Source organism: Coenobita brevimanus, chromosome 64 (genome assembly GCF_032717465.1).
Source record: "Coenobita brevimanus isolate Jiangsu-jjx chromosome 64, ASM3271746v2, whole genome shotgun sequence".
NCBI lineage: Eukaryota > Metazoa > Arthropoda > Malacostraca > Decapoda > Coenobitidae > Coenobita > Coenobita brevimanus.
In genome coordinates this window covers 7,963,533-7,988,751 of record NC_137017.1, presented here as the reverse complement: position 1 = coordinate 7,988,751, position 25,219 = coordinate 7,963,533, and the positions used below count along the sequence as shown (strand labels likewise).

At 38.6% G+C, this 25,219-nt stretch overlaps 2 protein-coding genes across 6 annotated transcripts in view; both read left to right on the top strand.

The window, feature by feature from the left end:
* The window catches only part of flr (actin-interacting protein 1 flr), a 36,633-nt gene extending 33,301 nt beyond the window's left edge, over positions 1 to 3,332 (top strand). For all 5 annotated transcript variants that reach the window (XM_080276181.1, XM_080276180.1, XM_080276178.1 and 2 more), the window contains one exon: positions 134 to 3,332. Coding sequence is in view for 1 of the 5 variants with exons in the window: in XM_080276178.1 (XP_080132304.1) it covers positions 134 to 240 (107 nt within the window). In the remaining 4 variants the exon portion in view is untranslated. The remainder of the gene's footprint in view (positions 1 to 133) is intronic.
* Positions 3,333 to 5,234: 1,902 nt separating this feature from the next.
* LOC145404731 (uncharacterized) lies at positions 5,235 to 24,636 on the top strand. Its single transcript, XM_080276283.1, has 8 exons — positions 5,235 to 5,364; positions 8,327 to 8,475; positions 10,145 to 10,327; positions 11,134 to 11,280; positions 11,571 to 11,582; positions 16,685 to 16,891; positions 19,952 to 20,111; positions 21,554 to 24,636. The coding sequence occupies exons 1-8, from the start codon at positions 5,238 to 5,240 to the stop codon at positions 21,802 to 21,804; spliced, it is 1,236 nt and encodes a 411-aa protein (XP_080132409.1). The 5' UTR covers positions 5,235 to 5,237; the 3' UTR covers positions 21,805 to 24,636.
* Positions 24,637 to 25,219: the final 583 nt, after the last annotated feature.

The window sequence follows — 25,219 nt, the reverse complement described above, 5'->3', positions numbered from 1 at the left end:
TGTATAATGATGTATGATTCCTAATTTTGATATATAGATATAAAATTGTTAAAGCCAGTACAAAGTAGCTTTTTTATTGGTGATTCTTCATTAAATGGTTTACTGTAATTATGTTTGCTTTATTTACTTTCAGACTCGCACCCTCAGTCCCAAGTGACAGGTTTGGTTTGGCTGGATGATGAGAAGTTGATATCAGTTGGCCATGATGGTTTGGTCAAGACATGGTGTGTGACCTTCTGAGTCACACCACAGGAACCAGTACCATAAATTATAATGTACTGGTCTTTTATGTACACACGTGAGGCATGGTTTCTGTTCACTCTGTAATATTACACCAAGCTAGGTGAAGTTGCAGTTGGAATTATACACCAAATGAAGATGTATTGTTGGTAGTTTAGAGCATTTCCATTCTGCATGAGGATTACTGTCATCATGAACTGTCCTCATGTAGTGTAGAATCACTTCAAACTATCACCTAACCATTGCACAGCATCTTTTTTGTGTGATTTTCTGGCTACAACTTTTTTCCACATAGGGGAGAGATAGAGGGTTAGCTGCGTCTGTGGTTCCTGACTGTAGTACAGTGTAGTTCATTTCAGATTAGAAGTACTTTAGGCCATGACTTACATCTTTCTATAGTTGCCCATACTGGCCCCCCCCTACACACACACTCTGACTCCATCACTTGTAACTAAAATGCATATGGAATGAAATATAGTTACAGATGATGGAATTAGAAAGTATTAGCAGGTGTAGAAGAATGTGAATTGTGCCTGAGTGTGAGTCTAATATGGAATAGGCTATTGTGTACAAGGTACTGGTGTATCATGAACTATCACAGAAAGTACTCATCTGTCATATACTGGTGTGTTAGCTGTATTAGCTCCATCAAGTTGAGCATCATCAAAACTCTTTGAAGTGCTTTTCCTTGAACTCATACTTGGTAGTCATTGTATTCCAATATGCAGCAGGTTACCTGATAACAAAGTTTTATGTATCAGAACTGAGTAACATTACTAACACACAGTTTTGACTGAGTTCCAGAGTATATTCATTTTTGACTGTTCACTGGCCTGCTGCATGTAATATGTGGTTAAAGTTCCATACTTTGTTTACTCTTTATTTAATGTTGTAATCATCATCATTAGGTTGTAATTTATGTATGTATTTATATTTAATGATAATGCAGAAAAAAGTATTGTAAACAAATATAGTTTCTTGTCCATGAAAAACAGAATAGCATACTGTGACTTCCTGTATAATTGATTTTTATGGATGGAGCTGTGTTCCTGGAAGTGAGGGTTACAGAAATATTTGTAATAATTTTGTACTTTAGTAGTAGCCCTAGTTCCAACATGAAGATCGATGTATAGCCAAATACTTACTCATGAAGCACTTGAAACTCCAGAACTGTTTTTTAGTAGTCAAGTTACCAACCAGGTAATTGTTGTTTAAGCAAAGAATTACTTAAATAAAACTGCCAATTAGATTGGGCAAATTTAGGCTGTCTGGACATTTCTACTTCTCACCCTGCCTTAGGATGGGAAAGGAGGTCTGGATGATGATGATGATGATGATGATGATGATGATGATGATGATGATGATGAAACTTATTTTTTTAGGAGCCCAAATACCAACCAGAAGGTTGATGTTCAGTAGTAAAAAAATTACTAATGAAATTTGGAAATTAAATATTTTAAAAACTGGAAAGTGCATAGAGCATCTGAATTTGCCAGGGTACAGTGATTAATGTAGCTATATTTCAGAATTTTATTGTGTTTTCTGGTGTGAGTTAGGCGTGCAGTAAAGGTACTAACGCTTTCGCTTTCTATGGACGCTCTCAAGTTATTTTACTCAGGCTGCTCCAAGTTAACTTTTATTAGCTGAGAGAAGTACAAGTGGTCAGTGGGTTGTACAGTGTCTGAATTAACTCTTGGACTGCTTGAGTTTTTCATCACGTAAATAAGATAGTTTTGACCTAGCCTGAATAAGATACCCTAAGTGCATTCACGACATCGAAAGGGTTAATTTTTAAAGCAGTTTGGCCATGATTGTAACATTGGCCTACCAATACCATATCCTCACCTGAGAGCTTTTTTGATGACATAGCAGCCAGGCTTCTCGTCAAAAACATCACTGCCTTTTTATATACTAAGGTAATTATTGATGATAGCTTGGGGTAGATTTTTTTTTGGAGTTCCAATTATGATCTTTTATCTGACTGATTTTTGCACGTACCTGTACTCTGTTGGTGTTTTCTAATGCAGTTTGCTTTCTTACATGTGAATATGTCTTCCAGTATTTAGATTTTCAAAATGTATTTTGGATTGTGATTCTACTTTTGGAAATTTGAGTGTGTGACAAGTTCCACAACTAATAAGACTGGTGTATTTAACAAATGCAAATACTAAACCACTTCATTTCAGTAATACTTTTTTTTTTTTTTTTTTTGTATTGGTCCTACTTCTAGGTGGTTTTATTCAGTTTAGGAGGGACTTTTCAAACTGTAAGAGTTAGAAACAATTCAATAAGCCAGTCAGTATGAGAAATCCTTTTTAAGTTGGGTAAAATGGTCTGGAAGGAGCAATAATGAGATTAAAAATTATATCCGTGGATTGAAGGGGCTAATTGAGCTAGTTTGATTGAAGGAACAATCACGGTACTGTTTCATTGTATTTGCACAAACATGATTATGTTAATGACTGAGTTGGAATGCCAGTAATATTTGTATCTCCCAACTCTATATGCGATTGGTTCATGATGTTTCTTTGGTTACTGATCAACAAATGTGTAGCATATTCTGTACTAGTGTGATGCTTTGTCCTGGAAGTATGTTTATGCAGTATTGTATGCGGTTGACGATAATGAGATGGGTGAATTTTACATGATCTTCCTGGTACTGTAGTTTCATACTGTTTGAAAAAGAAAAGCATGTAATGCCCTAATTTTTATAATTTTCATGGAGGAAAAGAAAGGAAAATGTAGAATGCCCTAGTTACATCATTTGAATAGATTTTTTCATCCTGTACTCTAATAGTTTGTTCAGTAATCTTTGCAAACTGAAAGCTGGCTGTATTACACTTGCTCTTCATACATAGACAGTTACCTGTATGTTCAATAGCAGATGCAGGCATTACTTGTAAAATTTTCTTCCATTTCCTTCTTAGGTATGTACAAGAAATAAGAGATGCCACATAGAACACACTTGCCAATCACAGTGCACGGACAAGAGCTCAGTTTTTGTCCTTCGTTGGCTCATATTGGAAACGTAGCATAAATTTCATATCACCCTGTGCGCCTTCCCTTTTGATAGGAATAAAGTCATTCTTGTATTTGCCTTTCAAATTAATCCCTAAGGTCTTGAGTATGAATCATTATTTTTTTTGCCTGGCACCCACTACCAGAGATTATCAGTGGCAGCAACAGAAATATCTCACAAGCTTCTATCACCACTCCAAGCCTTCTTCTGCCATAGACACATTTCCACGAGGCCTTCCTTTGTTGTGGACACACTCCCTCCCAAACCATCTGTTCACCTTGTTCTCAGTCTCTACCATGTTAAGGTAAATGGAGCAAGTTTCTTAGTCACCGGACTCAGATGGCACTAGTTCAAAGTCTCACAGGCCCTGTAAGACATTGCTTTATTAGGCTCTACAGTATACTTTTACCATTGTAAAACTCTGAGAAAGTACTGCTATCAGGGATTTAATTACTTCGCACTCCACAGTAGAAAACTTTACTTCTTGACGTGGTTGAAACCTGGCAAATTATTTTTTCAGGGAGTGTGACTACTAAGCACTTGATAGCAGGAAACGATACTCGCTCTGCACAAAACAGGAAGAGAAAGGTGAAATTGCAAGTGATACAGGGATGGATACAGATGTTCTGCTAGGCTTTTCAGCTTGAAAGAGCTCTGCAAGGTTCCCTGTAAAGGTGTCTGTTGGTATATACTGTAATCTGTAACACTCCCAGTCTGTCTTTCAACCTTCTTCTGTACCTCGTACCTTCAAGTCTTCAAATGTATGGGTGCGAGAAAGGATTTGTTCTCATTTGATGGTAGGTGGTGCTCATCATCCTTCCTTCCTTCTGTCATTATTTCCTTCATGCTATCCTCTTCCTTCTGCCTACAGGTGACTGTACACTTGCTCTTCTGTCTTTCATTCTTTTAGTCTTTCCTTTTCTTTCTGCCTAAGGGTGACTCTACACTGAGTGACAAACCAAATGGTTTTCCTGTACACCAGGAGACCATTTACTACACTGGGTAGTAACCATATAACCAAACTATGGCACTTGGTGGTTTAGTGGGCAGTTAAGGCACTCCAATTGGATTGAGCTTGTGCAAGTTTCTATCTAACGGGAGGTTGTGGTTTGTTCACGTAATACCACTCGGGGATGAGAAGGTGATCACTCACCTTCAGTGTTAGGACCAACTTGCCAAGCCCTGGGCTCCTACACTTTTCATGGGGCAACACAGGATTAGATGATGGATGGATGGATAGATGCAAAATAGAGAGAGAGAGGATCTATATGAAATATGTGCTAGTTGCATGGATTTGATAGGATGAGAAATACAATAATTATTGAAAACTGTGGGATGAGGAAAGGCTGTCATCTAGGTTAGAGATAAGTGATAAAATTATAGATAGGTGGTGAAAAGGATTTTATGTAAGTGAACTTGAAGGTACAAGTAGGTATGGGAGATAGGAAGCTGAGGAATGTTGTTTACTTTTCCTCTCAAAACAGGTCGACTGATCACATTATGATATAATTCCATAAAAAGAGGCTCCAAGTCGTCTTACATGGCCTCATACGCTAGCCATGGAAGGAATTCTTTGAATTAAAAAAAAAAAAAAATGTAGAAACTTATAGTTGTACCGCGAAAAATACCGTACATTTTCTCTCATTCACCAGTTTCTCTTTTATTGTTTCATTTCAGTAAGTTTCGCTCACAAAACACAATTTGCTTTTAGTTCCACAGTTTCGTTACCTTCTACATAGTTTCAGTTTTCATGTTTTAGTTTCATAATATGTACACTGACAAACACTAGTGATATATGAGTAAAGGGAGACATTTCGAAAGTACGAACTTCAAGACAGATTGGATGGTTTGATCGTTTAGAAAATGTTCGTGCTCAGCGTCTCTTTCCATGTAAACATCTAGCGCGGGACGGACGCTTCAATTAACGAGATTATAACATTAATCCCCCACATACTGCGTTCATTTAGATGTTATTGCAATGTCCACGTACCAGGTAAGGTCACTGGAGGAGGCGGACCAGATAATACGAGAGCACGAGAGGAAAACCAAGACCACCTACGCCCTCCTCAGGTCCACCAAGAACTTCGGTTGCGTTGACGTCCCAGGTAATGACCAGGAAATATCGTTACATTAATTACACACAGAAATAATGGTATTTATAATATGCACTAACATCCCCTTTAAAAGGTACGTAATGGATCAGGTTCAGTTACATGATAGATTTCCTTACAGTGCCTGCTCCTGTGTTAAAGCCTACTGTACAGCAGAATTTGGGCAGTTACCTGATCAGCCTCTTTGTATCATTTAATACAATACAACAGTTATGCATCTTGTGACATATTTGACAAGTACTGTAATTAGTATCTCGGGATGTGAGAAATAATAGTATGGTTAAGGCCAATAGAGAGAATGGATATAAATACGGTGGTGATAAGGGTATGGGAGAAGACATGGAATGCCAAAAAGGTGTAGTAAATGAGTGTGCAAGCAAGCAAGGTAGAGATGTTGGTGGTAAACCAAGAGAACTGTCAAAGGATCAAAATGGATGGTTAAAACTGTATGGAAAAGCACTTGAATGGGATTAAAACACCAGTTTTAGCCAGATAATCAACAGAATGACTCTCCCATGGGAGTATGAGAAGTGCAACTTAAAAGATCTATCTATCTATCTATCTATCTATAGCCTGATGCCCTAATCCCACAAAGGGTGGTCGCAGACAAAACGCCTCCAAGCCACTCTGTCACCCGCCATTTGACTACCCTCTCTCCAACTCACTCCCCCCTCTCTCATAAACCTCTCAATTCCATCCCTCCACCTCATCCTCGGTCTTCCCCTCCCTCTCCCTCCACCTCACTTACATACACCCTCTTAATCAGTCTCTCATTCTCCAATCTCTCCACATGTCCGAACCACCTCAGTATACAGGTATTTCTCTTAATCTTCTCAACCACATCCACATCCACCCCACAACGTTCTTTCACTTCTTCATTCGTCAACCTGTACCCCCATTTGTCACTCCACATGCTCCTCTGAAGTACCGGTAACTCATTTCCACTGCTCTTACTCTTGACTTGTTCCCCTCTTGCAAGGTCCATGCCACGCTTCCATACGTCAGGGTAGGGATCACAATACTGTCATGCATTGACTTCTTAACTTCCATACTCACCTCCCTATTTCTCATCACTGTTATCTGTGAACCAACAACCTTCCTTCCCTGCTGTACCCTTTCAAGCACTTCATCCCCCAAAGTTCTAGCCTTACTCATCATGCTACCCAAGTACTTGAATGCACTCACATTCTCCACATCCTCACCATCCAACCTTACTGTGCATTCTGTGACTTCATTCCTTTCAAACACCATAACTTTACTCCTGTTTACATTTACAATCAGATTCCTCATCCTACACATTGTCCCAGATTTTTAAAAGATGCAAACAGGTATTTTCAGTTGCTTATGCTGATGAGGTGGAGCAAGGATTTCAAGACTAAAATGACATGTGGATGATTGTGTGGTCCATTTCACCGGATCTATATGCTGTTTGCGGGGGTGACCAAATACCGAATCGGCACTTTTACTTCGAAAATATTAAAGTTTTTATCACCACATAGGCTCATACACACCAAATTAACTGAAATCTGGTCATAATTTTGTTTAATTTATCTATCTATCTATTGCCAGACGCCTCAATCCCGTTTGGGGTGGCCACAAACAAATCGCCTCCAAGTCGCCCTGTCCCCCGCCATTTCACTGCCCTGCTCCCAACTCACACCCCCCTCTCTCATATACCTCTCCACCCCATCCCTCCATCTCATCCTCGGCCTCCCCCTCCCTCTTCCCCCCTCCACCTCACTCACATACACTCTCTTTGTCAGTCTTTCACCCTCCATCCTCTCCACATGGCCAAACCACCTAAGTGTGTTCCTCATAACGCTTCCTATCACATCCACATCAACGCCACAACGCTCCTTTATATTCTCATTCGTCAGCCTGTCTCTCCATGTGACTCCACAGGCTCCTCTTAAATAACTCATTTCCACTGCTCTCACTCTTGATTTGTGTCCTTCCAACAACGTCCAAGTTTCACTTCCATACGTTAGAGTTGGTATCACAATACTGTCATGTAGTAACTTTTTCACTTCCATGCTCACTTCCCTGTTTCTTATCACTGCTTTCAAAGAACCAGCAATCTTTCTTCCCTGCTGTACCCTTTCAAGCACTTCACCCTCCAAACCTCCAGCCTTACTCATCACACAACCCAAGTACTTAAACGTACTCACATTTTCCAATTCCTCACCATCCAACCTCGCTGTACATTCACTGACTTCACCTCTCTCAAAGACCATCACTTTACTCTTCCCTACATTCACCTTTAGATTCCGTTTCTTACACACTCTCCCAAACTTATCCACCAAGCCTTGTAAAAAAAATCAGGATTCAGAGCCAACATTTACAGAAGGTAGTGGAAGTGTTTTGCCTTCAGCTCAACAACTCACTTTGATAGACTTCTGCCTTGTATAAATATGGGTTTAATATGCAAGTACATTTATTTGCGCTGAAAATCAATATTTATGCAAAGCAGAAGTCTTAAGGCATGTTGGCAATCTAAAGTGAAAATATGTGCTAACTTTAGCACATTTTTGTTGTGAATCCTGATCATTTTTATTAATAGTTAAATTAAGTACAGTTTTTTGACTGGATTTCAGATAAGTAGTTGTGTATAAACCTATGTTGTGAAAGAATTATAACTTTCTTATTAATGTGCCGATTCAGTAGCTAAACAACCGCTGATTCGGTATTTCGTTGCACCGTGCTGTTTGGTTGTTCAGTTTTTATTGCTTCTCTTTTTTTATTTCTAATCCTAATTATCCTACCTTACCAGATTGGAACTAAGGATGGGATAATGATAATATTGCGTTGATAATTATGTTAATGTAATGAGTGTGAAACTTCCCTTTCCCTGCTGGGGTAAAAAAAATGTAACTCCACATGAAATAGATAATATTGGTAAGGTTTGAACCTTCAGTTGCTTTAGTGGCTATTTAAAAACTAAGAGTTAATATTCCAGCCTGTGCTAATGACGAAAATGAGGTGCGGTTTGAGACGGTGGGCGTGCCATACTGTGGGGTGCCATTCTTTGTTGCTGGCCTTAAGATTCTACAGTGCCAGTCCTACAGAGGCAGAGGAGGAAGGAAAAAGAAAGAAATAAAAATTGAGGTTAGTATGGCAGGTACGGTAGTTACCATAATCAAATATTAGTAGTATGGTAGTAGTTGTGGACCCAGGCTCATTTGAAATGTGAACACAGTGGACTGAAGGCTGATGCTGTCCTTCTGCAAGCCACCATCCTTCTTTTAGGGGATAATGAGAAAACTGAGGGATGTTTGTCATACAACCAGGGAGTGGAGCCACCCAGCCAAATCATTGCCATTGCATGAAGGTGCCTCTTTCAGCACCAAATGTACAGTAATATTAAATGATTTTTCTGTATTTGTAATAGTATCTGTATCACACAGCTGCTTAATGCATACCGTACATAAGTATACCATACTGGTACCTGTATAGCTATGACAGTGAAATAATATAGACCACTGGTGTTAATTGAAACTGCTTGATGAACTTGTCTGGAGTTTATAGATCAGTATAAGTTACTGTATTGTTTTACATTTATGTGAGGTATGTGTTATACCAACATAACCATGCCAGATGATCCCACTGATACAGTACTTAGAAATTACTTATCCAAAATACTGTATTCCCTTAAGCATTCTCAATTACTCCTCAGCAACGTACACCTGTCTCGTTGACTGCAGGCTCATTGCTCTTTCATATGACTTCCTTATTGGAGAGTGGCCTTGATGGCAGTTTCCAGTCTGCTTTGTCTCAATGTATTTCCTGCTTTCTCAAGCACTTATTTTCTGTTTGGTACTTTTTCACCTATGCTTTGCTGTTAATGAGGAGCTTATTAGTGCAGTAGCTTTAACCACAAATATGTAATACTGGCACTGCACATTCATACTGTACCATAAATGGTACAATCTGTTGTCCATGTTTCCCTGGAGTGATAGAGCAGTTGACAGTGGTGGAAATGGTTGTTGGTAGGTCAAGTGTTTTGTAGAAGAGATATTAGATGGACAGCTGAGGTGAGTAGCAGTCCAGGGATTGAGAGGAAGAGAAAGGCAGAGGACAGGATGAAGAAATAAAATATGCAGCATTGCTGGGATTGGATGCAACATGCACAAACAGCCAAGAGACCACATTGGTGAAAGTAGCAAGAGTCTTTATGGCGCAGTGGACTGTCTCAGGTTACTAATGGTTATTATTTTTCAGTAGTGTGAAAATAATCAGGTAGCATTCCTTAGCGGTACGTGGGGGTGCTCACCATTCACTCACGTGATGTAGTGCTGCTTTGGATGTCTGTCCGTTTCTCTCTTCCTTCCTCTTCTGTCTTTCTTTTCTTCATTCTTTCCTCTTCCTTCTGCCTTTAGGTGACTTTACACTCCCTTTTCTGTCTTTCTTTCCTCCATTCTTTCCTCTTTCTTCTGCCTGCGGGTGACTCTACACTGAGTGACAAGTCAAATGGTTTCCTGTATGCCAGGAAACCATTTACTATGCTGTGTGGTAACCATTTAACTACATTATGGTGCCTGGTGGTTTAATGAGTAATTAAGGCACCCCAATCAGATTGAGCCTGTGTAGGTTTATATCCAAGGGGTGCTTGGGGTTAATTGGTCACGTAGTGCCACTCGGGTGTGTGAAGCTGGTCACTGTCATCTTAAATGTCAGGACCAACTTGCCAAGCCCTGGCTTCCTACACTCTTCATGGAGCAACATAGGATTGGATGATGGATGGATGTACCATAACATTCATTTTCATATGTTACAGTTGACTGGTTCTGGAGCCGGAGTAATTGGTGAGGCTAGTGTAGGTGATGCAGGAGGGGATGATGATGACCCACTACAGCCAAAGCCTCTTCTCAAGAAAAAGAAGAAGACAGGTCGCACACACAAAGTTGGCTGCACTGCGACCATCATCATGAAGGAAGTTATATATTACCCGGAATTTCAGGTGTGGAAATGTATGATGATGATGATAGTATAATATTGTAGCCCTTTCAGCTTGAGTTTTTTTTTCTGTGACCTAATTATTTGGTTCATATTAGGAAAAACCAGTGATACCTTTATTAGAGGGGTTAATGAAAGTTGTATCTAACCCCTCCAGTTTCAAAAGATATTCCCAAGACTTACAAAAAATAAAATAAAATGTAGAGTGAGAAAAAAAAGTTGAAAAAATAAAATAAAATGTAGAGTGAGAAAAAAAAGTTGAAGGGGTACAGATGTATTACTGCAAGGATTGTTACCCGGTACTTCTTAACAGGTAGAAGTGTGAAGTATTGGAAGTCTTGTCCTGTTATAAGCATTGCAGCACATGATAAGATTTTAGATTCGTCTTCTTAAACCAAAACAGAATTTTGGTAGTAAAAGTACTATTAAAAGAAGGAATAGCTTCTCTGTTTGTATTGTACGTTATTACATTATCATCCAATATCTTAAAAATAGTCATCTGAAATTACAGGTTAATTATTTGTCTTAGTGATTTTTTAAAAAGTTTGGCAGTTTTGTAACCTATCCCTATAGTGACTGCTATGAATACATTGTTGTCTCTATTTTGCCAGCTTTTGTAATAGTTGTTTTTCCCTCCTCAGCTATTTGAGCACTCAAAAAATAACCGGATTGCTGTAGCCCGGCAGTTAAAAGATGTGCTCAAGTAAAAAAAGTTTGACAGTTTTGTAACTTATCTCTATAGTGACTGCTATGAATACATTGTTGTCCCTATTTTGCCAGCTTTTGTAATAGTTGTTTTTCCCTCCTCAGCTTTTTGAGCACTCAAAAAATAACCGGATTGCTGTAGCTCGGCAATTGAAAGATGCGCTCAAGTCTAAAGCCCCTGTACAGAAGGACCGCATCATTTACGTCACTGTGCCGGCAATGTCTGATCATTTTGGTCACTCAGTTGGGCTCGTAAGTTCTTCTTGAGTTGGGATTTGTGCCAGGCTACCATACTGGTTAGAGTGCAGTCAGTTCTAACTCAAATATCTAACATTTATGTAGGTAAAGTGCCATTTTGAGTAAAACTAATTGAGATAAGCTCCCTTTTTTATAACAAGGGTTAAAAGAACCGAACAATTTTTACTTAAAAAAACTTTACAGTGAATCACGAGGAACTCTAAGCCATGAAAATAATAATTAAACAGCATTGACAACTGTACTTTAACTAATCTTGGATTTTCTTCTTTCATCCATTTTACCAGGGGACCACAAAGGTTAGTACAGTGTATGATTATGCATGGTTACAGGTGTATGAGGTTCTTTGCTTGGGAAGGTCAGTATGAGACTTTTTTTTTCTTTTGTGTATTACCTTACACAATATTCCAAGAACTACTCTGAAACCGATGTAACAAAAATGCACATTTAGTCGTTTTGTTGTTGAGTTGCAGTCCTTCATAATTATTATCTCAGTGATGTATATTCTGTGGCATGCACTCCACTTCATCTTTCCATCTTGTATGTAAGCTGCCTCACTTTTCCTGTCCAGTTCCATTACAAGCCACCTATAGTGTGGCTGGTTGGTGACCTATACTGTATATCTTTTACACTAACTTGTACCAGATTTTTTTTTCCAAGCTTATTTCACATAGCTCAGTGGCAGAAAAAGACAAGGCTGTGGCTCTACATCCATTCCATAACACTTCTTAATGACTAACACCATTTTCTAGTGTTTGTCTAATCTTAAAACTCAACATTTAAGATGGAGATATGGCAATTTTAGACCAAGTTAAGAGTAAAAAGGGAATATGGAATATGGATAGTTATTGGCACTCTTATACCCTAGTGTCCAAGGGCTGTATGCTTGTTGATCTAGGAGGCTCCCTAGCACCTCCTGCTTGCCAGTTTGTTTTTTGCATATGGTACATCAGTGTTCTTGTGTGCATATTTCTGCAAACTACAGATTTTATATGTTCATTTTTTTTTTTTTAAATCTTCAAGAGAGAACAGTATAAAGAATGATGTATGTTTGTCTGGTCCATTTCATTGGGCATGGTTGACAGTTCTTCCACTGTTGCACCTTTTTTTTTTTTTAAATGCCTCACCTCATCCTTCGGAGGGAGAAAAGGTCAGAATGGTGATAAGAGAATATCAGAGAAAAGTGTTACAAAGCTTCTTAAGCCCAAATTAATATGGGTCCAGGGATCAAGTTTGAACTAGGGCTGACATTTAAATGGGTACTCTACTGTATTTCGTAATGCATTTTCCTTAAATGCATTCTTCCATGTTCCCACCTGGTTACTTTAATTATTTATTGAACAGTATTATCATCCATTCTAACTTTCCAAGATGACACACTCAGACTTTTTCTCTTTGTTTATTGTTACATCTCATGGAATGCTGTACATGCAACAGTGCTTTAGTAGTTTCTGAGGTGTATTACTGGTAACTGAGTGTAACTACTTGTATTACACTTTTTTACAAGTGATTTGGAAGAACTAGCTGTTCCATGATACTTATATACCGGTATAATTATTATTGATAGAAAGTAATGTAAGTTTGAGAAACAGATGAATGATGAGTAAATTTGAAATTGTGCATTTTTGGGAGTAGGGAGTGTTTTCAATCTTAACTAGTGGAGCACTCAGTGGAGTGCATCTTTCTGACAAGGGCAGTTTAATTTCCAAACTACTCTTCATAATGGACAAGGTTTTCTCATCATTGATTAGGGTTTCACAAATAATGTTTTCTGGATCCATTTTTTTTTTTTTTTTTTTTTTTAATGCAAGGAAGAAGGAGCCAAAGGCAAGGGGCCTGCAAACTGCTCACTCCAAGAAAAAAACAAAAACAAGACAGCAGAGAGCCAAATTCAAGTTTCATTCTTTTCGAGATGCGTGGGCACACTGCGTTTGAAAGACTGGAGATCGTAGGCAGTAGGAAAAACAGAGAGAGAGACAGTTTCAGAGTTGACCTGTTGCATACATGAAGGACTGGGAGTAGCAGTTAACTTCTGCATTAGAGAATTGGACAGAAAAGGGATGAGAGTTTGTTGCTAGACGGGTGCTGCATGCCTGACGTCGTTATGGAGGGATGCAATCAGACAGTTCAGAGGAGCAATGACCGTTGAAGTAGTGACAGAAAAGAAATAAAGATGCAACAGTGTGGCGAAGAGACAGAGGTTTAAGGGAGCTATTAAGAGGAGGAGAGTTAATGAAATGTAAAGCCTTTGACTGCCCTTTTGAAAAGAGCTGTGTGTGGGGAGCCCCCCCCCCACCCGAGAGTTTTACTCTACACGGGTGAATAAAACCTGTGTATAAAGTCAACAACTGTTCAGAAGTAAAGAAGGTACGGGGTTGGCTTAGCACACCCAACCTCTTGGAAGCAGATTTTACAAGAGAGGTAATATGCCTCCTTCTGCCTGTGGGTGACTCTACACTGAGTGACAAGCCAAATGGTTTCCTGTACACCAGGAAACCATTTACTACACTGGGTGGTAACCATATAACCAAATTTTGGTGCCTGGTGGTTTAGTGGGTAATTATTGCATACCAATTGGATTGATCCGGTGAAGGTTTATATCCAAGGGGTGGCTGGGGTTGATTGCTCACATAATGCCACTCAGGGATGAGTGAAGCTGGTCACCCTCATCTTAAATGTCGGGACCAACTGCCTAGCCCCGGGCTCCTATGCTCCTTATGGGGCAATGTAGGATTGGATGATGTATGGTAATATGCTCTTTCCAAGGTCAGTCCCGGGAGAATTAAACCCCAAGATGATGCAGGATTGAGCTGGTTATTGTTAAAAATTGGAGTGTACTCCTGTGGAAGATTTTGTTGGGGTGATGGATGAAAGAATTGAGTTTTGGATGCATTAAAAACAGCAGGGTTATTTTTACCCCTATCACAGATACGAGCCAAGTCAGACATAGGTGTACCATAACCTCAGCCCTTGTTTGTTGAAGTAACTGCTGAGATGGATGCTGTGCGAAGCACATGGAAAGGCAAAGGGTGGAGTCATCATTGTATGTGTGGATTGGGTTAGATGTACAGCATAGAAGGTCATTGATGAATAAAAGGAAGAGAGCTGGAGGTAGGACAGAGCCCTGAGGAATACCACTGTTGATAGCTCTGGGAGAAGAACAGTGGCTGTCCACAACAGCAGCTATAGAATTAACGGAAAGGAAGCTAGAGATGAAAGCACAGATAGAAGGATAGAAACTTTTATAGGGCAGTTTGGAAATTAAATATTTATGCCTGACGTGATCGAAATCCTTGGAGATGTTAAGTGCAGTGGGAAAGCTTTCGTCATAGTCCCGCAAGGAGGGTGACCAGGAGTCTGGAAGGTAGGTGAGATCACCAGTGGAGCATCCCTGGTGGAACCCAAACTGATGATCAGAAAGAAGTTTGTGATAGGAAAGATGCTTTAAAAATTTCTTGTTAAGAATAAACTCGAAAAATTTTGAAATACAGGATGTTAAAGCAATTGGGCGATAGAGGGTTGAGAATGGTCACTCTTCTTTGGAACAGGCTGAATGAGAGCAAACATCCAGCAAGAAGGAAGGGTACAAGTTGATAGACAAAGGCAAAAGAGTTTACCTAGGCAAGGTGTAAGCACAGATGCCCAGTTCTTGACAACAGGAGGGACCCCATTAGACCCATATGCCTTGTTAGTACTAAGGCCAGTGATGGCAGAAAATACATCGGTTGAAATTTTAATGCCAACCATGAGGAAGTCAGAGGGGGGAAGAGAATGAGGGACAGCACCAGAATTGTCTAAGGTGGAATTGGAGGGGAAAGTCTGAGCGAAGAGTTCTGCTTTAGCAGTGGAGGAAATAGCTACAGAGCCATCAGAGTGGAAAAGAGGAGGGAAGGCTGATGAGCTAAAATTTTTAGAAAGGTTTTTTGGCAAGGTGCCAGAAGGAGTGGGAAGAATTTAAGTTGGAGAGTTCATAGCATTTAGTACAGATGAAATTATTTTTAGCAGAGCGAAGAACAGACAGCACAGTTCCGTCAGAAACATAATAAAGATGAGAGTCAGTTTTATTTATTAATTTTTTTTTTTTTTCACAAGAAAAAACAAAAACAAGATACAGTAACAGAGGCCAAATTCAAGATCCATTCATTTCGGGATGCCTGGACACACTGTTTGAAAGACTGGAGATTGCAGGCAGTAGGAAAAAGACTGGAGATTGCAGGCAGTAGGAAAAACAGACAGAGGGAGACAGCTCCAGAGTTACCAGTTGCATACATGAAGGACTGGGAGTAGTGGTTGACTTTCGCATTAGAGAGCTAGACAGAAAAGGGATGAGAGTTTGTTGCTAGACAGGTATCACGTGCCCACTGTAGTGGTGGAGGGATGCAGGCAGACAGTTCAGTGGAGCAGTGACCATTGAAGTAGCGATAGAAAAGAGTTAAAGATGCAAAAGTGCGACGAAGAGAGAGAGGTTGATGGGAGTCAGTAAGAGAAGGAGAGTTAATGAGATGAAAAGCCTTGGTACCTTTTGTAGGCCTTCTCCACTGAATTATATGGTGTAACTGGCCATAGATTTACTGCTAAATAAATCCGTCTATCCATTTTGAAATGCCTGAATCGAGAGTACGAACCAAACATAAAAATGTAAATTACACATGGTGTACAATAATGCACCTGATTAGATCCGGATCATTTCTAACATTTAAAAAAAATTAATTTGGTGGATTACTATTAAGAAACATGTCGCATTTTATAAACAAGGGAAGCTCAATTTCTAAACCACTCGTCATAATAGGTTAGGGTTTTGCAAAAAGTGTTTTCCAGATCCAGAATCTGTAATACGATCCAGATCAGTCCCAAAAGTTAATCGATTGTTCCCTAGGACGTGGGCTATTTACCCACCAAATTTGGTTCAAATCTCTCTTAGTTTTTGAGTGATCTTGCTAACAGACTAACAAACAAACCAACAAACAACCTCCAGGATGAAAACATACTCTCTTTGTCGGAGAGAACAAAACTTATTTTTTCATTGAAGCTTCTGGCTTAGCATTGTGCAGATTCTTTCAGATATAAAGAACATAAAAATAAGAAGAAGACGAAAAAAAAGATTACTATTGTATTTTCATATCCATAGAAACTCCAGCTACTAGTACTTATGGAAGGGTTGTAACAGGATGAATATTGTTAAACAGCTCTAGTACTGTATATTATTGTATAATACTGTATAGTATGGTCCCTGTTTTAAGTAGTTAAGATATTAGAACAGATATATGGGTGCGATGTAAAGAAATGAGTTGGGAACAAAACTTTACTCCTATAAAGTTTTTTCCATAATTTGTGTTTATGTATCACCCTCTAGTATTAGTATTATTCATGCTGGGTCTGACATGCGGATAATTATCTTCAGCAAGGAGCCAAGCGTTTGTTTGTGAAAAACGACTTCTATGGTCACAATGAACCGGGATCCAGCAAGAGGGTGTACTATCCGGTGAAACAAGAGAAGCTCAACGTGGCACAGCTGGCAAAGCGTATGAAAGTAGATGAGGATGACACTGAAGCCAGAGCCAAGGAGGTCCGGGAGATGCTGCAAAGTATCATGGGCCTCACCTACAAGGTTAGGTCATACTGAAGGGCTGTTATGTACAGTATGTGTAGTGATCCAGATACCATCTTTTCATTTTTCTGTACTATATCATTATCCCATTGCCACTGGCATACTTATATTTCCCTCAAACAGCTCATTCCTTTTTCCACTACTTTTCATTATTAAAATACAGGTATTATCGTGCCGGGTCAGTTGTTGCCATCCATCCACTACCTAATGTTTCAGAGTATGTGTAACACTTCATCCTGAGTGTATGTATATATCCGTTTGATATTGATATAGAGTACTGTATGTAAATCAGTTTTTAACTTGTTTGTGCATGAGTTAGTATGATTTACCGTAATATAGGATAACTTTGGACAGAGGGGTAACATTGGACATTTCTGGATAAAATGTTATTGAGCCAAAGTTATGGGATTATGGCCCTGAATTATGGAAAAACAAAAACATAGGCAGTGAGGATAATTCTTTAAGTATGTCATGTATAGATTCTATGGAACTGACACGAATCTGTTTGCATGAAAAATATTTGCAAAACTGGTGAAAATTTTTTTTTTTTTTTTTTTAATGCTGGAGGTTTGTTTGTGCAGGACAAACAGGGATAGTTGTATGAACATGATTATGATGATTTGAAAGTAAATTTATTGTAGATAACATACGCTAAATGATTTTACAGAGTGTTCCTGTATAGTCATCTGACAACCGTAACAATAGCAATACCTTTCTTTCCCAGAAAAAATGTATGATCTCGGACATATGGAGAAACACATGTAACTTCGGACAGTGAAACTGTCGTGCAAAAACAGTGCAGAAGTCAGTATACTTACAGCAGACAAAATTCCATGAACAAAGACAAACCCATCCCCTACGAAGAGAAGAAAGTTAACCAGTTTTGTATCCAAAGGAGCATTGGAAAAAGCTAAAGATGATGATGAAAACAAAAATTTTAGGGCAGCCAAGAAATGGAAATTAGGATAAAGCACTTTGCATGATTATATTAAAGGTATCCGCAGCAAATCAGTGGGATGTCATACAGCTCATTATGAGGAAGAGCAGCTGTTGTATCAGGATAGTAACTGGCAGAGTGGGGCCTTCCTCTAGACGTAATGGATCTATGGATGCTCATGAAGGTGTACCTTAAGAAGCTAGGGGTTGCAATATCTCGCTTAAAAAAGAAAAAAAAATGTTCCAAGTCAGGAATGGGGACTTTCATTTCTGAAATGGCGAAAAGCAGTCCTCACGAGACGGATGTCGCGAAATATAAGGAGAGAAAGGGCTAAAGTATCTAGGGCCACACTAACTAAGCTCTACAATAACTTGAGAGATACCCTGGAAGGAATGCCTCCAGAGAACATAATAAATTATGATGAAACAAATCTCAGTGATGATCTGGGAAAGAAGAAAATTGTAGTTAGAATAGGCACCAAGAATCCAGGAAGATTCATGAACTCGACAAAATCATCAATATCTATTACTTTTTGTGGAGCAGCTTCAGGTCATTTATTGCCTCCTTTTCTTGTGTACAATGCTGTTCACCTTTACAATATCTGGAGAGAAGGGAAACCTCCTGGGACAAGGTATAATAGATCATCCAGTGGATGGTTTGAAGCTTGCAGTTTCGATGACTGGTTTCATAAAATTATCTTACCCTATGCCAAAGACAGAACAAGTAGAGTTGCCATGATAGGTGATAATGTAGCAAGCTGTGTCATTGCAAGTGTAGTAGAAACATGTGAAAAGAATAACATTTTCTTTGCTCTCTTAGTCTCTAATTCCACCCATTTAACCCAGTCACTTGATGGTGCAGTATTAAGACCATTAAAAAGACACTGGCATCAAGTTTTGGAAGACTTCAAGAAAACTATTGTAGGCAGGCTATGTAATGCCTTACCAAAAGACTGCTTCCCAGTTCTTCTGAGAGAGGTGATGGACAAAATCAGGGAGTCTTTAAAATAACCTCTGAAATGGGTTTTGAAAGTAAGGCATATATCCATTTGTTCCAGATCAAGCAATATCCTGACCTCCAAAGGAACCCTCCAGTGGTACTGATACAGCAGCATCTGCCCATGCCCTAGATAGCTCAGTTATGACCAGTAATGTTCACTAATGTGTAGTTTTTAAGAGACATCTCCTAATTGGTGTTAATGTTTGAATGTGGTTAGCGTGAGTAGCATTAGTATGGTAACTGTATGCTCAACATGTGAAGTTTAGCAACGAGAAAGAATGCTTTCATTTTGTTGTGTTGTGAAGTATATGGGATGAGTTGTTGGTTACTTCTTTGGTCTGGAAAAGTTTATGACTGATATATGATTATTTTCATCACAAAAATACCTCATTGCAATGTGATATAAGTGCTGTCAGTTTGCAGATTTAAAAAATGAACATTTTTTTAGTTACTTTTTTTTTTTTTTTTTTTTTTTTTTTTTTTTTTAAGTGTTACAGTCACCACTGTTTTGTTCAATTTTTTTCTTGATCTTTTAAAAACTTCTTAAGTGTCTGAAGTAAGCCTGGAGTGGCTGAAGTTAGCAGCCACTAGGTGTACTCATGTTTATATGGCAAAACCAGTAGGTGTCCGAAGTTACCAGAACTTTTGAGTAACTTCGGATGCTATAATATCTTTAATAGCACTCACAGTATTGCTGTTAGATTTTTTTGTTTATGTGGGTTCAAATGCCAATTGTCCTGGCTACACCTTCAGGGCTTCAGTAATGCAATTCTACACTATGTTATGCCCGAAAAACTTTTAAAACTGTCCAAAGTTACTCCATTTTATGGTAATACAACACATTTTTTTGTATCCAGCACGTTAAATCCTCATTATATGTCAGGAATGTGTTCAGAAAATCACAATTTCATCCATACAATTGGTACTATAAATTTTGGGAATACTGGCAGCTCAGCTTTAGAGGTAGTATTAGCACTTTAACTGGTAATTTTTCTGTAAGAATGATTATAAAAAAAAAGGAGGACATATAATGAAAGTTTAGCATTGTACACAGGATTTTTTTTTTTTTTTTTTTGTAAGCTTTGATCTTTTGGGCTAACTTAAATTATGTGGTTTGGGAGCAGCAGCCAGGTACGACAGAGGCCTACCGAGAACTGTACAAAGATCTGTTGCAAGCCAAGCTGAGGTACCAGCAGACTATGGATGCTTTGATGGGCACCGGGCCGCCTCTCACTCAAATACACGTCATCGATGGCATAGTCTCCCAGAATGGCAGTGAGCAAAGTATGTATGTTGGACTTTATTATTATGATGTTTTGCTGCTTGTGTTTTGTGCGATATTACAAGATAGTTATGTCATCGATGGCATGGTTTCCCAAAATGGTGATGAGCAGAGTACATTGGATTTCTGTTTTACATTCTTAACCTCACCACAGTTTTATTCCATACCTCTTCCTTGGGTGGGCAAAAAAGATTTGGATGATGATATTTTGCTGCTTATGTTTCATGTATGGTAGCAGTAAAGTCCTGTGCTAGAGCATAGTAGTGACAAATATAGATTTTCTTTTACTTTTTTCTTTTTCCATCTGTTGGATTTCAGAATTTTAGTAATTAACTGCTTATGAATCATAGTCATATATGGTATTAGTAAAATCCTGTGCTGAATCTTAGTAACCATGAGCAACAGTGACAGATAGAGTATGATTTTTGTATCTTTTGTCTTTTTTTTGTCTGATTTGGTTATTTTGATGTTTTGCTGCTAAGTAGTATGTAGCTATGGTATTATAGTTCATTGGCCCTCAGTATTATTGATATTTTCATCATTTTGCAACAAAGTGGCAAAATAAGGCAGTACTGTACTGTGCATCTACCTCACCATAACACTTTTCCATGAAGCATCATGTTATACTGTTTATCTTTTGTTTCAGCAAAGCTTTCAAGATGGAGAGGTGAAAGTTTTAAGCCAAGTTATATTGGACAGAATATAGTAAATTTTAGTGTCAAAGAATAGCAAGTACTTTTTTTTTTTTTTTTTTTTTTCTTTTTTTTAATGGTTTAGTTGGATTTGATTATTTTGATATTTTGCTGTTTATGAATCATAATGCAATATGTTTCTCTACAGATCTTTATTTGTTTCATTGTTTCATTAATTCTTAACACTTTAATTGTAAGGAGACTCCCTAAACTGCCTTAAATCAAGTTTTTGTTAGCCAGAACTTAGAAAAAAGAGTAAGTGTTACTAAAATTGTTTAGAAAGAGGTAACTTCCTGTCAGGATTTTTTTTTTTTTTTTTTATAAATCAGACAACCACCCACAACAGAGTAACTCTAGTGATGAAGGAGATAGTGAATGTAGGGAAAAAAAAAAAAAAAGTAAATTTTATTAAAATTGTTCAGAAAGGGATAACTTCTTGTCAGGATTTTTTTTTTCTTTAATCAGACAGCCACCTACAACAGAGTAACTATTGTGGTGAAGATTGTATCTAGTGTTTCAAGTGTGAAAAGCTTCGTAAGTTGTATGAAATTATCTGGAGATGGTAAGAATACAGTACGGTACAGTATAATGCTTTTTATTTCCATATCAGCAGGAGAACTATGAAAAGAACAGCAACACTGGTGAGGCAATGTGGACAGTTACTTAAGCCACTGTCACTGGGAATACAGTTTCTGTGTGATGTTGAAAGTGATGCCTTCTTAGAGTGTAATGATTTTCTCTTTTATCACCAGGAGAACCACCAGGAGGGAACAACAGCACTGGCGAGGCAACTTGGACAGTCACACGCACCACTGTAGCCACCACCCCATCTGTCACACTGCCCCCCACTGCCACCACCACCACCACCATCACCCCTGCCACCCCACAGGTCCACCAGAACCCACCATCCGTAGCCCCTGCCCCAACCACAGCTGATGGCAACAATCAGGAGACCAGCATCTTTATTGAAGCCATGGAAGCCATACTTAACTCACAGATGTAAAATCTAAATTGGATCTCTTTGGTTTTTGTACAGGTGTGAATGTAGATAAAAATTCACTTACTTATGATAAATAATGAGACAGTGACCAGTGACTTTCAAAACCCAGTGATGTGATCTTCAGAACACAAAAATCTTTTCGGAATATTATGTAAGAGTTTCGTATTGTTTTGCTAAAAGATTGGTCAATGTTACGGTATGCAACTGTACATCTTCCCTTTGGTGCAGTGCTGTAAGTCATCATGATCAGTTGCCTATTTTGATATTAATTTTTCCTGCTAACTTGACAGAAAAATACAAAAAAATTGCCTTTTCAACATACAATGCTGATTTGCCAACTCCAATTTAACAGTAGTTCAGAAGAAAACTGTATAACTTGGGAACACATCCATATTTTGTAATGAGAAGAGATGCTGGAGAGGGATGCCTTCACGTGGTGGCACTGATGTAACTGGTTGGCTTCATTGCCAGGTTCTACAAACGTCCCTCAGCTCCTGTATCCTCCCGAAAGGAGGATGGTAGGTTGCAGGAGAGGGGTAACTTCAGCCTGTGATCCACTGAGTTCACATGCAGATGAACCTGGGGCTGCTGCTGCTACTTCCAGTACTACTGTAATGTGGACCGGCTGTAATATCTGTGTAGGTTTTGCTTGTGCTTGTCCAGAATTTATCTTACTCATTTCAATAACTGTGGTACATGTACTGTATTGTAATTTAACTTCTTCACTACAGTGATATTCCCCTCCCTCCTGCTATTCAAGCTGCTTTCAGGTAATTTTATTTAGCTTTGAGGAGACGTGGAATCGGAAGGATTGAAGTTGAATCCTCTTAGTCCGATATCATATTTTTTTTTATCTTAGCTTAGATAGGGCTTTTCGAACAAGAGAGGTCAGATAGAGCATTTACTCTTCACTACTGGAGGTCTGGTCTGAACTGAATAAAAGTATCTTTGGGTTACAGGGACAAAAATGAGAAATATGCCATCAGAGTGAAGACTGAAGAGATTAACTTTTAAATCCTTATCAGTATGAGAGAACATTCCTAATTTGAATAAAATCCTTTGGTAGCAGCATGACCAAACTTTTTAGGACCTCCCCCAGATTCAAGGAGGTATGTTGTACATTTCTCAGTGGCCACAAACTACAGTAATACAGGCACTATCTGGACAGGGTGTTGGTAAATGGTGATAAATACTTTTGTTTAGTCTGTATCGTAGTTATTATATACCTGCATTTAAGAAATCTGTTAAGTATCAACATTGTTTTAAAGAAATGTGAATGAGGATAATGTGCAAAAATTTTTGCAATAAGGATGATAATGTATAAAGAATGTTTGTGAATGAGGATAATTCATTTGTGAGTGAGAGAAATTTGTAAAGTGTATTTTCCCATGTGTACCAGATCTCTTGTAGCACCACTTCATAGAAAGGTAAGGTGTCAGTACCTGTCGGAAATCTGATTATTTTGACCATTCCCTGATCCATGGAACACAGGATTGGACGGCTGCACCAGAAACTATAGTTGCCGAGTCGTGTTTTATTTGCCAGAGTTATTGAAAGCTTTCAGTGTTAATGACACTCTGGTATTTTATTCAGGCTAACAGCAGCTCGTATATGGTCATTCAGATGTAGGAATTCCTGTTAAATATAAGGTTGAAGCTTCTCTCCATAAATGCTCTGACAACTAAAATTCTTGTTTTAGCTTGAACAAAATGCCTAAGTGGTCCAGTAACAGCAGAAGGGTTTAATTAGGATTCAATGTAGCTAATCAACCTAATGTTTTGCAGTTTGTCACACAAAGTGAATCCTTGTTAAATCATTGAGCACATATTGATTTGCTGTGTGTATGAAGCTAGCTTTGTTTGCTTGTCATCATTACTTATAACTACAGTATACAGATTATTATTTTAGTTGTTATTTTTATTCCAGGTTGTAAAATACATTGTATTTCATTTATTGTGCATCATATGATGGTGTCTGTAAAATTCTTTTTATACTAATCATATTAGTACTATGTACATACTCTTTGTACAGTATAAGCTTCATTCTCTCACTTTTGTATATCTCCATACATATTCATTATTGAATATTATGAAGCACTATATAATATTTCTTATTGCATTTATTGTTTTGTAATTTCTGTTGTGTTAACTCATGCAACCTTAAGACTTCTTTCTTAAGCTAAATAAATTTATGTGGCATCAGCTAGAATATTATGTAATGATGTCCCAGGGACAGAGAGTTAAAATAAGCCTCTGTTATATATACTGTATATCTTCATAAGTGTATTTCGTCCTTCTCAGAAGACTCCATTTCAGTAGCAGCAGGTAGATGTAAGCGTAGGATGGGTAGTACAATATAGAGGTGAAGAGGTCTCTGTATGAAAGTACTGTACTATTTTTTACTGCCAGCGTTCTTATATGGAGTGAAACCTGGGCAGTGCATGACTGGAGAACTTGTGTAGATTACAGGCTGTAGAAATGACCTCCTCCAGAGCAGCTGCAGGCATATGGAAGCTGGATGATGGAAGTAACAGAAATACATTTGTATTTTTAAATGGAAAAATAGGGGATAGGAGTAAGTGGTGGAATAACTGAATGAATAAAAGTGTCTACATTGAGATGGTATATTCATTCAAAGAATGCCCATACTGTGCTGCAGATAGGGAGCCAAAGAAAGTCTTTGAAAGTGAGTGTAAGGGAACAATCCTTCATCCATAGAGAATGAATTTTAGCATTGATTTAATTGATACTCTGTCATTAGAAGCTGGAGTTCCAGATGTAAGATATTCCTATCACTTCTTTGAGTGACATGGTGAAAATAACTGATATACCTATCATGTGGAGAGGATGGAGAGTGAGAGACTGATGAGGAGAGTGTATGTGAGTGAGCTGGGAGAGGGAGGGGGAGGCCAAGGATGAGATGGAGGGATGGGGTGGAGAGATATATGAGAGAGGGGGGTGTGAACTGGGAGCAGGGCAGTGAAATGGCGGGGGACAGGGTGACGCGGAGGCGACTTGTTTGTGGCCACCCTGTACGGGATTGAGGCGTCTGGCAATCGATAGATAGATAGATAGACCTATCAAGTGGTCATTAACATAAATATCATAAGATCATAGGGATACAGTACCTAGGGAAGGAAGAGGAGGCTGACAAATGGTATTTGTACTCCCAGCTGAATATGCTGCTATATAGATTTTTTTTTTTTCCCTCTGCTTTTACTAGGCCTAAATTTGGCATCTCTCTATCTTGAATACTTAGTTTTAACGAGAGATTAAAACTAAACTATGTCACCAGGTGCAAAAAAGTTTTGTGAAAGGATGCAGAGTCTTGGTATTGTCTTCTTCTTCTTTAGAACTATGAGAAATAAGTAGCAAAAGGGTGATATTATCCGCCAAATAAAGGTGAATGAACTACAGTA